This window comes from Herpailurus yagouaroundi, unplaced genomic scaffold, assembly GCF_014898765.1.
Source record: "Herpailurus yagouaroundi ecotype Mexico unplaced genomic scaffold, PumYag 159, whole genome shotgun sequence".
Taxonomy (NCBI): Eukaryota; Metazoa; Chordata; class Mammalia; order Carnivora; family Felidae; genus Herpailurus; species Herpailurus yagouaroundi.
In genome coordinates this window covers 36,505,532-36,518,854 of record NW_024412400.1, presented here as the reverse complement: position 1 = coordinate 36,518,854, position 13,323 = coordinate 36,505,532, and the positions used below count along the sequence as shown (strand labels likewise).

At 34.5% G+C, this 13,323-nt stretch overlaps 1 protein-coding gene across 1 annotated transcript in view; it reads right to left on the bottom strand.

Moving 5' to 3' along the window:
• The window catches only part of SLC25A36 (solute carrier family 25 member 36), a 37,298-nt gene that overhangs the window by 13,719 nt on the left and 10,256 nt on the right, over positions 1–13,323 (bottom strand). Inside the window, exons 2-4 of the mRNA XM_040480336.1 lie at positions 9,517–9,681; positions 5,784–5,861; positions 2,164–2,264 (exon numbers count right to left, since the gene is read on the bottom strand). Coding sequence (XP_040336270.1) covers positions 2,164–2,264; positions 5,784–5,861; positions 9,517–9,681 — 344 coding nt within the window. The remainder of the gene's footprint in view (positions 1–2,163; positions 2,265–5,783; positions 5,862–9,516; positions 9,682–13,323) is intronic.

Sequence of the window (13,323 nt, the reverse complement as noted above, 5' to 3'; positions counted from 1 at the left end):
CACTTTGTACCCCCAATTCATATTTAGAAGACTTCTAAAAGTAATGCTGAAGAAAAACCAGAGCAATCTGGTCTAGATTATTTCAAGAATGAAGGGGGCAAAAGGCTCCCTTAATGAGTCTGCACAGGGACCATTCAGTTTCACCAACCATGTAGTTATGTATAAAAACTGCGAAGCTAAGTGTTAATGCTCATGAATAGTGCGAGGAAGCTCTGAAAGCACAATTCTCAGAAAAATGTAACTGTAAACAAATGGAAGAAGTATTTGCAAATTACACAATAAGTATATAGTGTAATAATCTCTGAACAATAGGACCATCAATTTACAAAAACTCAAGGAATTCAAGTTGGAAAATCATATCAACGTATAGATATAAAACTATGAGTTGACATTTGTACACATTTGAGAAAAAAAGTACAAAATGACAATTCCACTGAAATTCTTTGCAACATGATACAATAGTAATAAATTCTGATGAGCTATCCTAATGAAAAAAGATGTTCCATTGGGAATCAAGATATTCTGAAACCCTAAATTTGCACCACTGAATATATAAAAACTATCCTCAAATAAAAATGACCACTCATCTACTTTCTTGACTTCAAGTCTTCCAAAACAAAACAAAACAAAAGAAAGATTAACATTTCTTTAATAATTTTCTGGGTTTAAAAAACAAAAACATAAACACTGGTAATCCAGAAATACATTCTTAAAGATCCTAATACAGTGGTTATATAATTTGAAATTAGCCACTAACTTTTACCTTATACCACTCAAATTTGTAGAGGGAAAATAATTTCTATTCATATTCAACATCTATAAGAAAGTACATTAAAAAAAATTCTGGTTGTAACTAGATGATCTCTATGGTATTAAAGAACTAATTCTCAAAATCCAAATCTTTGTAGTGCAATCTACATCCCTAGGATAAGGTAAGAGAGGTTCATACAAACTGTGTAACTTGCCCAAGATCTCTCCTCATGGGTAAATAAGAGTAGTTTACTACCTTGACCTCTAAGGTTTTTCCTTCCAGCTTTAAAACTTCAACAAGTCAGTCAACAATTACCGAGTATAAAAAGACTTGAGAATAATTGTAAAGTATATGGTAGATTATTACGGCTATTGACCTTTCAGAAATTAGTTATCTCCAACTTACACTTAGTTTGTTAAAGTATGTGGTTCAAATTGATCCAATTTATTTCTAAACAGAAAATGGTTAACAGTTTAAAGCACTCATTAAACACGTAATTGACACTCCATTTACTGCTCAACAGTTGATGAAAGTAGTCATAATCTGCTTAATAAAGTCATAGTATAATTTGGAAACATGAGGTATGGTTAAATACGCAATGAATCTCAGAAAACTGCAGAGAATGAACCAAACAAAGGTTGTGGCTTTGTCTAACACGCATTGCAACAAATGATTCCAAAACCAGACTAGTCAAATCAATCTCCTAGTTTATCTTTAAGGCAGTGCAGAGGCCCAGAACTAGCTGCTTTGATTCAGAATCATATATACCCAATAATAATGATAGAAGAGTCCCTGGAAAACATTTCTACAGCAGGCATGTACACATAGCCGTTGCCTAAATTTCAAGTGCTATCTAGTGTGATTTATATGGAGTGCTAAACATATATTTCAAAATACATAAATTAGTGACTCTTAGTTATCAATAATACATCACAAAAACTTCAGCATTTGAGCACAGGACAAAATGAATACTTTACCAAGAACTGCCGGCACATTTCAGACAGAAGCCAAAACATGCAGCAAAAAGGGAAAAGGCACTAACAGAAATTGAGGAGAGAAGAGTAAATTACAGCTCCATAACTTATTTATATGTAATTATGGTTGGATTCTTTAAACTGTTAAAAATGATCACTAAATATACAGTGGACTACACAAGACAATGTAAATATTATATTACCTGTATGCTATCACAAACCTAATTACAAAAATGCCAACTGGTATCAGATTTTACGTATACCTCCTGATGAAATTTACTATATACTAATAAATTTAAGAATTATGCTTGTAGATGCTAATCAATGAAGAGAACATTGTCTTAAAAGTACAAATGTACAATGTAAATTCATCGTAATTCAGTATTAAGTCTCTAGCTTTTGGAAACTTTTTTGCCTTTTAATATTAGATATTCATACCTGCCATTGCAGCAGAAATCATGTGTACCTGGGTAGAATCCGGATCAAATATATCATTCAACTTTTCCTTGCAGTTTGAATAAGCAGCAAAGTATATTGCTCTAAAATAAAGATTTAAATTTTATCAACAAGCATGTTGCTTAAATTCATAAGATTTAAATGACAAGTAAATTAATCTTTATAATTTTAGAGAAATCTAAAAACAAAGTCTTAGCCAAGTCTCACATAACCTCAGGTTAATTTCTATATTATTTCTATAATTTCTGTATTTTTTCCGTGAAGATCCTGAAGTACTTCTTACAATGACTCATTAAGAAAAAGACAAACTTCTGGGGCGCCTGGTGGCTCAGTTGGTTAAGTGTCCAACTCTTGGTTTCGGCTCAGGTCATGATCTCAGTCCATGGGTTCGAGCCCCACATCAGCTCCATACCAGTGGTACAGAGCCTGCTTGGGATTCTCTCTGTCCCTCCCCCACTTGCATGCTCTCTCTCTCTCTCTCAAAATAAAATTAAAAAAAAAAGAAAGAAAAAGACAAACTTTGATGTAAAGTTAATCAAATGCAAATCATCCTCTAACAAAAAGACACTCACTACCCCAGCCCCAATACTTTCATAGCAACTGAAATAAAAAGTATTTGTAGAAGATTTTGATATTGGGAAAACACATAAGGCTGGAAGGCTTATGTAATGGTAAAGCTTAATTAAAGACACTTGAGTTAAGTAAATATGGCATGAGCACTTAAAAAATATTGTTAAATATGTGATTAATATAATTAGTTTATATTAATATAAACTATTAAGATACATCATATATATATATAACATTTTTTAAGTGAGGAGAGGGTTGTAGAACTGACCCAATTAATCAAAATATATTAAACAAATTTGAGATACTGTGGTATATTCTAATCTACATTATACACAGAGTAGTTCACAGTATCCTTAAATAGACACAATTCCAAAGAAATCAGCCCTATCATGTCATATTTTTTAATGTTTGTAAATATTTCATTAAATCTGTAAATATTTCCCATTAACTTATTGACTGTGACTTTATGCATCTCAACTACTTCCTCATTGTTTTGCTTTCCAGGCTCTGAATTACCTGCTTGCTGCATCAAATATCCTATTATTTCCCAACAATCCTGATTATCTGTCTAATAAGGAACATAATATGCAAACAAGTACAAGAGCCAGAGTCTCACTGTTGTGCCTTTTTAAATGTGCTGAAGAAAAATGGAAATTAATATAATTTAAAATGAAACATGCTGAGGTGCCTGGGTGGCTCCATCAGTTGAGCGTCTGACTCATGATTTTAGCTCAGGTCATGATCCCAGAGTCATGGGATCAAGCCAGTCTAAGATGCCCTCTCTCCCTGTCTCCCCCACTTGTGCTCTCTCTCTCAAAAACAAAACAAAAACATTCTACTTTAGGAGTAAGAAAAAAAATACATTTAATGATGATGAATTGTGAGGAGGTATATACAATGCATTCCTAGAAATGAATAAGAAAAAAGAAAAAAGACCTCTTAATGAGAAGACAGGCAAAGAATATATACAGGTAATTCATGGAAGTGATATACAAATGGCAAATAATTATAAGAATGGTGGTGTGACTATACCAAAAATTAAACAAATGTATATCAAAACAGGGAAAATCACGTTTGGTCTCTTTAGCAAGTATTAAAAGACACGAATAGTTGCCAACATGAGCAGTATATGGATAATGAGCAACTAATTCACTACTTGAGAATAAAAATATGAGATACCTTTTTAGAAGGCAGTTGAACAATATTAATTTACAATAGGCCTATGTTCTTTTATATAGAAATTTTAACTTTTAAGTAAATATCATAAAGAAATACACTTGCTTAGATACTCAAAGATAAAACTACAGCTATGTTGACAAAACCACTGTTTAACAGAAAAAAATGTGGAAATCTGATAAATCTAAAAGTTTTATCAGTAAGGGAATACTTATTAATGACAGAATAGCCATACTATGCAATTAAAAAAAAAAAAACCTACATGATTTCCAATGGAAAAAGCTTCAAGGCAAATTTCGTGAACTACTTTTAATACGATTAAATTAATATAGATGAACACAGAGGAAAGGAAAGAAAAATAAGACAAAAACAGAGAGGGAGGCAAACCATAAGAGACTCTTAAATGCAGAACAAACTGAGGGTTGCTGGAGGGGAGGTGGGTGGGGGAGATGGGCTAGACTCGTGATGAGCATTAAGGAGGGCACTTGGGGCACCTGGGTGGCTCAACTGGTTGAGCGTCCGACTCTGGCTTAGGTCATGATCTCACACACAGCTCGTGAGTTGGAGCCCCATGTCGGGCTCTGTGCTGACAGCTTGGAGCCTAGAGCCTGCTTTGGATTCTGTGTCTCCCTCTCTCTCTGCCCCTAACCCACTCACATTCTGTCTCTGTCTCTCTCAAAAATAAATATTCAGGGGCGCCTGGGTGGCGCAGTCGGTTAAGCGTCCGACTTCAGCCAGGTCACGATCTCGCGGTCCGTGAGTTCGAGCCCCGCGTCGGGCTCTGGGCTGATGGCTCAGAGCCTGGAGCCTGTTTCCGATTCTGTGTCTCCCTCTCTCTCTGCCCCTCGCCCGTTCATGCTCTGTCTCTCTCTGTCCCAAAAATAAATAAACGTTGAAAAAAAAATTAAAAAAAAAATAAATAAATAAATATTCAAAAAAAATTAAAAAAAGAAAAAAGAAAAAAGGAGGGCACTTGTTGGGATGAGTACCGGGTGTTGTACCTAAGTGATGAATCACTGGGTTCTACTCCTGAAACCAATACTATACTGTATGTTAACCAACTTGAATTTAAATAAGTAAATTTATAAAAGAAAAAAATTAATGTAAATGGTGATAAGTATACATATTATACATTTTACATACACGATAAGCCAGAAAAATTAACAGAAGACTATACACCAAACTGTTTTAACAATAGTTATTGTAAAGAGAAGAGTAAGTATCTGCAGGAAGGCATACAGCACAAGAGGTGATATGTTTAAGATGGAATGTCAAGCTTTATGCTATACATTTTTTTAAATTTCTACAGTAAGGGTAAAATTTTTAGTATAGTTTTTTAAGAGAGAAAAGAGCCCATAAAAACCTGAAACCCAATAAATAATAAGACATGGACTTAGTACATGGGATAGAGAGAGCTAGATTTGCATTTTCATTCTGAATGTGAACTCTACAGTATTCTTTCATGGAAGAAGAAAGTCTAAGACAAAAGGACCGCAGAGAAAAATGACTAATGTATTAAGGCCTTTTTGGTTTCTTTAATAGGCAATGAAACCATTCTACCTGTTTAGCTTGTCCTCGAATTCAAAAAATAGGGTTAGTTCTAGAGTTCTAGGTATTCTTCTCACTGCTGGTTCCTTTAGTTTGGTTTTTGCCTTTTGAAACTTGGTACAAAAACTGCTTCCCAATGACCTCCACATGGTGCAAACTGCCCATCTTTTTGGATGGTTACAGATGTCTGTTCTTTACACCCTAGTGCTTTATCCTTACCACCTTGACTTCTCTTCAGCATCTTCTGTCATTAAGCTTGAAACAAGAAAGACTGCCACAATTTTGCTTAACTTAAAAAAATTCTTTACCTGGAAGGGGCCACCCCCACTAAATTGGGGCCTAATCCTCTGAACAAGGAACGAGGCCCCTCTTTTTCCAAGATCACCCTGAAAGAGAAAAATGTTATTTAGAAAGGAAATGTCTTTCAAAGTCTAGTACTTTATCTGTATAGCAAACTTAGACTTTTAAACCCATACGTTTCTACTATGATGTTGTGCTTTTCTGGTCAGTTTTTCTTACTTGTGAACATCTGTTTTTCCTGACACAGCACAGACTGATAAATGATAGTAAAAAGAACTCCAATCAGATTCTTTCCTAAAACTTTTAAAGACTACAGTATAATTTCTACATTTATTTTAATATGATCATGCTACTATGATCTTCGATATCCTCCATTTTACCATCTTTACCAGCAAATTCAATTCCCAATTAGAAATGCAGCTCCCCATCTAGTATTTAGGGTCCTTTCTTGGTATCAGACAATTCTCTCAGTACTGCAACATTATCTCATGCAACCATTCCTGTGAAATGCTGTCAAAATTTGTCACCCTAACCTCCTTTAGGGTACTAAAATGGTTAGCCTGTTACCATTTCTCTCTCTATTCATTTAACATTTACTATATTGAATACTTACTGTATCAAAACTGAGCAAAGTAGATAGAAAGAAGGTAAGGAACCTGCCACTGAGAAATTTGATAACCAGTTGTGGAAAAAAGAATTATACTGAAACCATTCAACAGACTATATTAATAAGCAAATGCTATACAAGCTAGATTAATATGCCCAGCAGGGAAAGGAAGAGGAAGCCTTTCTGAGGGTGAGGTATTAAGTTTTGAAAGTGAGAAGAAACAAAGAGAATAGCTATTTTAACTTATTTTAACTTAGAGTTAATAGGCTAGGGCAGTGGTTCTCAACCACCTATACACAGAAGAATAATTTCTTAAAAGGCAGTTGAGCATAATGGTTCAATAAAGGCCTGAATTATGGGGCCAGACTTCTTAATATGAAGCCCAGTTTTGGTAAATGACTAGTTATAAGAACATAAAGTAATGTCTTTTATCTTTATTTACAGCAGCAGTAAACAAAGAAAAACAGTACTCTTTTTTTGGGTTACTGTGAGGAATAAGTAAATTAATATATAAAGTGCTTAAAAGAAAGCACCTGGCTCCCAGTAAGCACTTGATAAATCTTAATATTGATTACTGATGGAGTGTTTTTTAAAATGCCAATTTCAGCATGGGTGTTATACATAAGTGATGAATCACTAAATTTTATTCCTGAAATCATTATTACACAATATGTTAACTAACTTGAAATTAAAAAAAAAAAAACAACTAAAAAAACCACCCACAAAACCCCCCAAAACACACAAATTGCTCTGATCTCACCCTCCAAGTATTCTGATTCAATAGGTATAGGACAATGCTCAGTAATTTGCATTTTACCATGCCTTCAGACGACTGACACAGGTGATATGGAACCCCTTTTGATAAAACTAGATTAGACAGAAGCAGAGTTAAAAATAACAAATTATAGAGCACATTTTAAAGATTAAATGCTTGTTAGCCCTTTCTGTATCATAAATCCCCTTGAGAAATTAAGGAAGGTAGTAAATGTTCTATTAAAAAAATACACATTTGCTAACACTCACAATTTTGCAAACAATTTCATGTAATTTATTGAGCTCTTGAAGTTCATCCATGAGCTACCTAGGAAACTAAGGGAGCCCAGCAGGGGATCCCTAAAGTTGCTGGTTAAGAAGCAATGAAACACTTTACTCACTAGGATGGTTTTAATAAAAAAAGACAGTAAAACAATGCAGAAATTGAAAATCTCCCTCACTGGTGGGGGGAATGTAAAATGATACAGCCACTCTGGAAAACTGTGTGACAGTTCCTCAAAATGTGAAACATATGGGGCGCCTGGGTGGCGCAGTCGGTTAAGCGTCCGACTTCAGCCAGGTCACGATCTCGCGGTCCGTGAGTTCGAGCCCCGCGTCAGGCTCTGGGCTGATGGCTCGGAGCCTGGAGCCTGTTTCCGATTCTGTGTCTCCCTCTCTCTCTGCCCCTCCCCCGTTCATGCTCTGTCTCTCTCTGTCCCCCCAAAATTAAAAATAAATATTGAAAAAAAAAATGTGAAACATAAAGTCATCATATGACCCACCAATTCCACTCCTAGTATATCCCCCCAAAATAAAAATGTGTATGTCTGTAATAGCTCTATTCATAATACCCCCAAAGTGGATACAACCTAATGTCTATCAACTAATGAGTAGATAAAGCAAATGTACAGTGACAGAAAGTAGGTTAGGAGTTGCCTAGGGATAGAGGATAGGGGGAGAGAAGAGAGGGAAAATGAGAAGGACTGCTAACAAGATAAGGCTTTCTTTTGGTGATGAATGATGAAAACGTTCAAAATTTAGAAGGTGATGATAGTTGCACAACTCTGTCAATATATTAAAAATGAATTTTACACTTTACATGGGTGAATTTTATGGTATGTGAATTATTCCTCAAATAAAGATGTTAGGGAAAAAAAAGCAGCCATGAATCAGACTGACTGGGACAGAGCCTGAACAGGGAAACAATGGGAATGAGAGTAAAGAGATGTTAAGGCAGAGAATGCAGACTTGGAAGTCACCTCAACACTGAGGATAGGTGAAACATGTTAAATTAGCTCTTATAAGAGGGCCTGAAAAACAGAAATTAAAATGAAGCAGAGAGGGATTCCTAATGCTGAGGAAAATCAGAGAAAGCAAAACCACTGAAAAAGAAGACAAAAAATACAGTACTGTTACGAAGGTCAAAGGAAGAAGTTTAGGAGAGATAATCAATGGTAATAAAGGCAAAATCATGATATTTAAATAACCTATTATTAGTAGATAAAATATTCTATTTTTAATCAAGATATTACTAATCAGGATTGATAATACTATTACTCATCAGATATTTATAACTTTCATTAATTGGTAGGTACAATTTTATTCTACCTATCCACGTACTTAGATAAGTTTAAAAAGAAAAGACTGATGAAATCCTTTGGTAACCACGGTAAACATACAGTATGAGTTTATTTGCTACCACAAAATAAACACTACTGAACTAAGTTCAAACAGATCATGTCCCAAGTGACCTGATAAGGCAGATACGAGTTACATACCTAAGTCTGAACACGTAAAACCTAATTTCAGTAGTTTTGAAATTTCAAATCTAATTTGCAACATAATGAAGTATGGTAAAACGTAAAAACAAATCTTTTTCAAACCACCAAAAAATTTCAAGCAAACAGTGAACGGTCTGTTAAAATCAGCAGAATTCTGCTTTAAATCTCAGTTATGTTTAGGTTATAGAAAAATCACAGACTGCCATTAATTGGATGTACTTACTTGTGTCAGTATGTTAGTACTTGGAAAATTAAAAGCACATACACAAAGAGTTAGCATTTAACACTATCACATTTCAAAGATAAATAAATAATCCAAAATAGAATACCTATAATAGCTTTAGAAAATAAATCCAGGATAAATGTAGAAAAATATTCCAAATACACATGATTTGGAAATAATATTACATTTTATATTATCCAACTAACTATTCTTCTCCATTAGGGATGATCATTTCTGACGAATATAATTGAGTAACTCTGTTATTAAGTTTGTAAAAAACCTTTTTAAATGTGGCAGAATATAAATGAACAAAACACAGGGGCATCACTAAGGTAAACAGACTAAAAAAAACAGATTCACGAATACTGTGCTCTCACTTTAGGCAATGGAGAGGTCCAGGAGACACTACTCGGTTGACACTGGCTCCAGCCATGGTGTTCAACTGAACTTCAGAGATGTAAAGCGTCACAGAAGATGATTGCAGCCGTGTTTTTACAACTTCCAGTGGACATGTCAGAATAGCTCCTACTGTACCACCACATCTGGGAAAAAATGAAAAGAACAAATCTACTTAGTACACACATTTAGACTGTAAAATGAGTGGGCAACTGGGGGCTTCATCAAGGCACTAAAATGTACGATTTTTTATTTTAGAAGATTAAACTATTTTAATGTTTCATTTATTTGACTGCATATAAACACCATTAGTAGCTAAAAAGAACTGAGTTAGGGGCACTTGGGTGGCTCAGTCAGGTAAGTGTCCGACTCCTGATTTTGGCTCAGGTCATGACCTTATGGTTCCTAAGTTCAAGCCTCTCATGGATAGAACCCCACATGGGGCTCTGCACGGACAGTGCTAGCCTGCTTGGGATTCTTTCTCCATCCCTCTGCCCTTGTCCTACTCATGCGCATGTGCGTGCTCTCTCTCAAAAATAAACTTAAAAAAAACAAAAGAAAAAGAACTGAACTTAATATTTACCTAGCAAAAATAATTAAAGAAGACTCCCAATGGTGGATATTGTTACTAAATTTTACTGGTAAGTCACATCATAGTTTGAAATACTTTTCTAAGGGTTTCTTTGGTGCTCCTTGCCCAAATATTACTCGTGGCTCTGTTGAAACCTAGATCACCATTTGAGTATTCTCTCTGAAACTCCTATCCAATCTTTCAAAACTTCGGAGAAATTGTCTTCAGAGCAATAAAAATTAACCATTGATCGTTAATCATACATTTCCTATTTTAAATATTCAAATATTCAGAAGTGTCTTATCTACAAAAAAAATTACATGTGAATCTCAAAATCAGTAATATTAGGCCCACATGTAGAAATCTGTACCAGGTAGGCAGGCTTACCTATAAGAATCTAATTTAAACATAAAAACTGGATAAATAATAAAGCTCTTAACAAATGACATCATTTAAACTTTTTAAAGGAATTTGAGATAGGCTGAATAATTATTCTTTTTAAGTGGAAGAGTGGGACATAATTAAAGCATTAATAAGTACTTAGTGAAACCCTGAGAATTGCTTTTAACCAGATGAAAATCACTCAGGAGAGCTCTTACCACAGTCAAAGAGAAAAGCAGACCAAATCAGAGGTAACCTGGACCTCCAAAATGGGCATTAAAGGAAGAAAAAGAAAAGCAGCCCACCACAGAAATACACTAAACAATTCTACCTCTAGAATTAAATATATATATATTTATTTTCATATACATATATATATATATTTTCATGGTGATTTTAATTCACATTTCCCTGATAAATAACTCTGAAAAGCCTTTGTATGTTTATTTACATCCATCTATACATATATATACATATACACACACACTCACACATACATATATATAACACATAATAAAAAATAGAGGCATGGCAATAATATCACTACAAATAAAATTTAAGAAAATATGGTATTATATATTGATGTAATAGTACATAACATCAAGGAAATAAAACCAGAACAAATTTTATGAGATAAAAGTGAAAAATACAACAACTTAAAAATTTGAGAACATCCATATGTAAAATAAAATTGGACTCTTACCTCATACTATATTTAAAAAATTAACTCAGAATGAATCATAGACCTAGATGTAAAACATCGAACTGTAAAGCTTCCAGAAGAAAACATATGGAGAAAAATTCTTTTCACTTTGGGCTAGGCACAGGTTTCTTAGATAACAACAAAAAAGCATAAATCATAAAAGAAAAAATTGATAGGGGCACCTGGGTGGCTCAGTTGGTTAAGTGGCTGACTTCGGCTCAGGTCATGATCTTATAGTTTGTGGGTTCAAGCCCTGCATATGGCTCTGTGATGTGCTGACAGCTCAGAGCCTAGAGCATGCTTCAGATTCTGTATCTCCCCCTCTCTCTGCCCCTCCCCCACTCCTGTTCTGTGTCTCTCTCTCTCAAAATAAACGTTAAAAAAATTTTTTTTAGAAGAAAAAGATGGATAAACTGGACTTTACCAAAATTAAAAATTCCCACTCTTTTAAAGAAACTGTTAAGAAAATGAACAGACAAGGGATGACTGGATGGCTCAGTCAGTTAATAAGCCTCTTGATTTTGACTCAGGTCATGATCTCACGGTTCGTGAATTTGCAGGTTCGTGAGTTTAAGCCCTATGTCAGGCTCTGCTGGCAGGGCAGAGCCTGCTTGGGATTCTGTTTCCCTCTCTTTCTTTGTCCCTCCCCCACTTGCTCTTGCTCTCTCTCAAAAATACATAAACACTGAAAAAATGAAAAGATAAGCAACAGTCTGTCTTTTGCAAATATTTTGCAAAAGTATTTGCAAAACACGTATGTGATAAAGTGCTTATATTCAGAAACACAACTCAATGATAAAAACAACTCAAAAGACTGGAAAAGACGCTTCACCAGATCGATGCAAATAAACATACAAAGGTTTTTCAAAATCATTTATCAGGGAAATGCAAATTAGAATCACAATGAGATACAATAGACATATAACAGATGTAGATCTATTTATTAATGGCTAAATTACTAAAGGCTGGCCCTGCACTGTCAGTGTGCAGCCCAACGTAGGGCTCAATCTCACGCACCATGGGATCATGACCTGAGCGGAAATCAAGAGTCAGATGCTTACCCAACTGACCAGCCAGAAGCCCCATGGTAGCTGTACTCTTAATAACCCCAAACTGGAAAAAACCAGTATGTCTATCAACTGAAGAAGGATAAACAAGTTATGGCGTATCAGTATAATGAATTATTACTATCTTGCAATAAAAAGCACCAACATGGATCAATCTCAAAACCATTATGCTAACTTTAAAAAGTCAGGGACAAAAGGCTTTTATTTTTTGACATTTCTTTTTTTATAACTTTTTGGAAAAGGCAAACTAGAAGAATAGAAATGAGATCAGTGATTACCAAGAGGTAGTGGAGGGGAGAAGAACCGACTGCAAAGGGCACAGAGGATTGCTTGGGATTAAAAAAAGTTCTATAGCTTGATTATAGTAGTTACAGTACCTTATACATTTGCTAAAACTCATTGAATTATGCAATTAACAAAGGGTGAGTTTTATTATATATACCTTGATAAATCTGATGAAAAAACTGAATATGTGAAAACTAGTAAAAAAAAAAAAAAACGTTAAGTATATGAACTACCTGCAATTGAATACAATTACACTATGTCAAAATCTTAATCATAATAAACTTAATAATGTCTCCTAAAAATTCCACTTATAGCTTTAAATAGGAAATTTAAAAAATTAAACCCCCAAAAAGAAAAGATCAAAACCATAATTATGGTGTAAGAAATTAACACATCAACTAGATAAATAGTAGGGCTGTAAGAGATCTGAAACAAAATTAACTAGCTCAAGGGAGACTCTATACTCAATAAACAAGGAACAGATATTATTTTTAAACAGCTATGAAATAGGCTTAAAACCTTATTATAGTTGACTCATAAAATACCATGGGGGTTAGGGGCACCAACCCCCTCCCACCCCATGCAGTCACAAATCCAGACATAACTTTTGACTCCCTCAAAACTTAACTACTAATAGCCTACTGGTGACTGGAAGACTTATCACTAGCATAAACAGTTGATTAATACATATTTTGTGTATGTGTTATATACTGTATTCTTACAATAAAACTAAAGAAAATGTTATTAAGAAAAATACATTTGCAGTACTGTACTGTAGTTA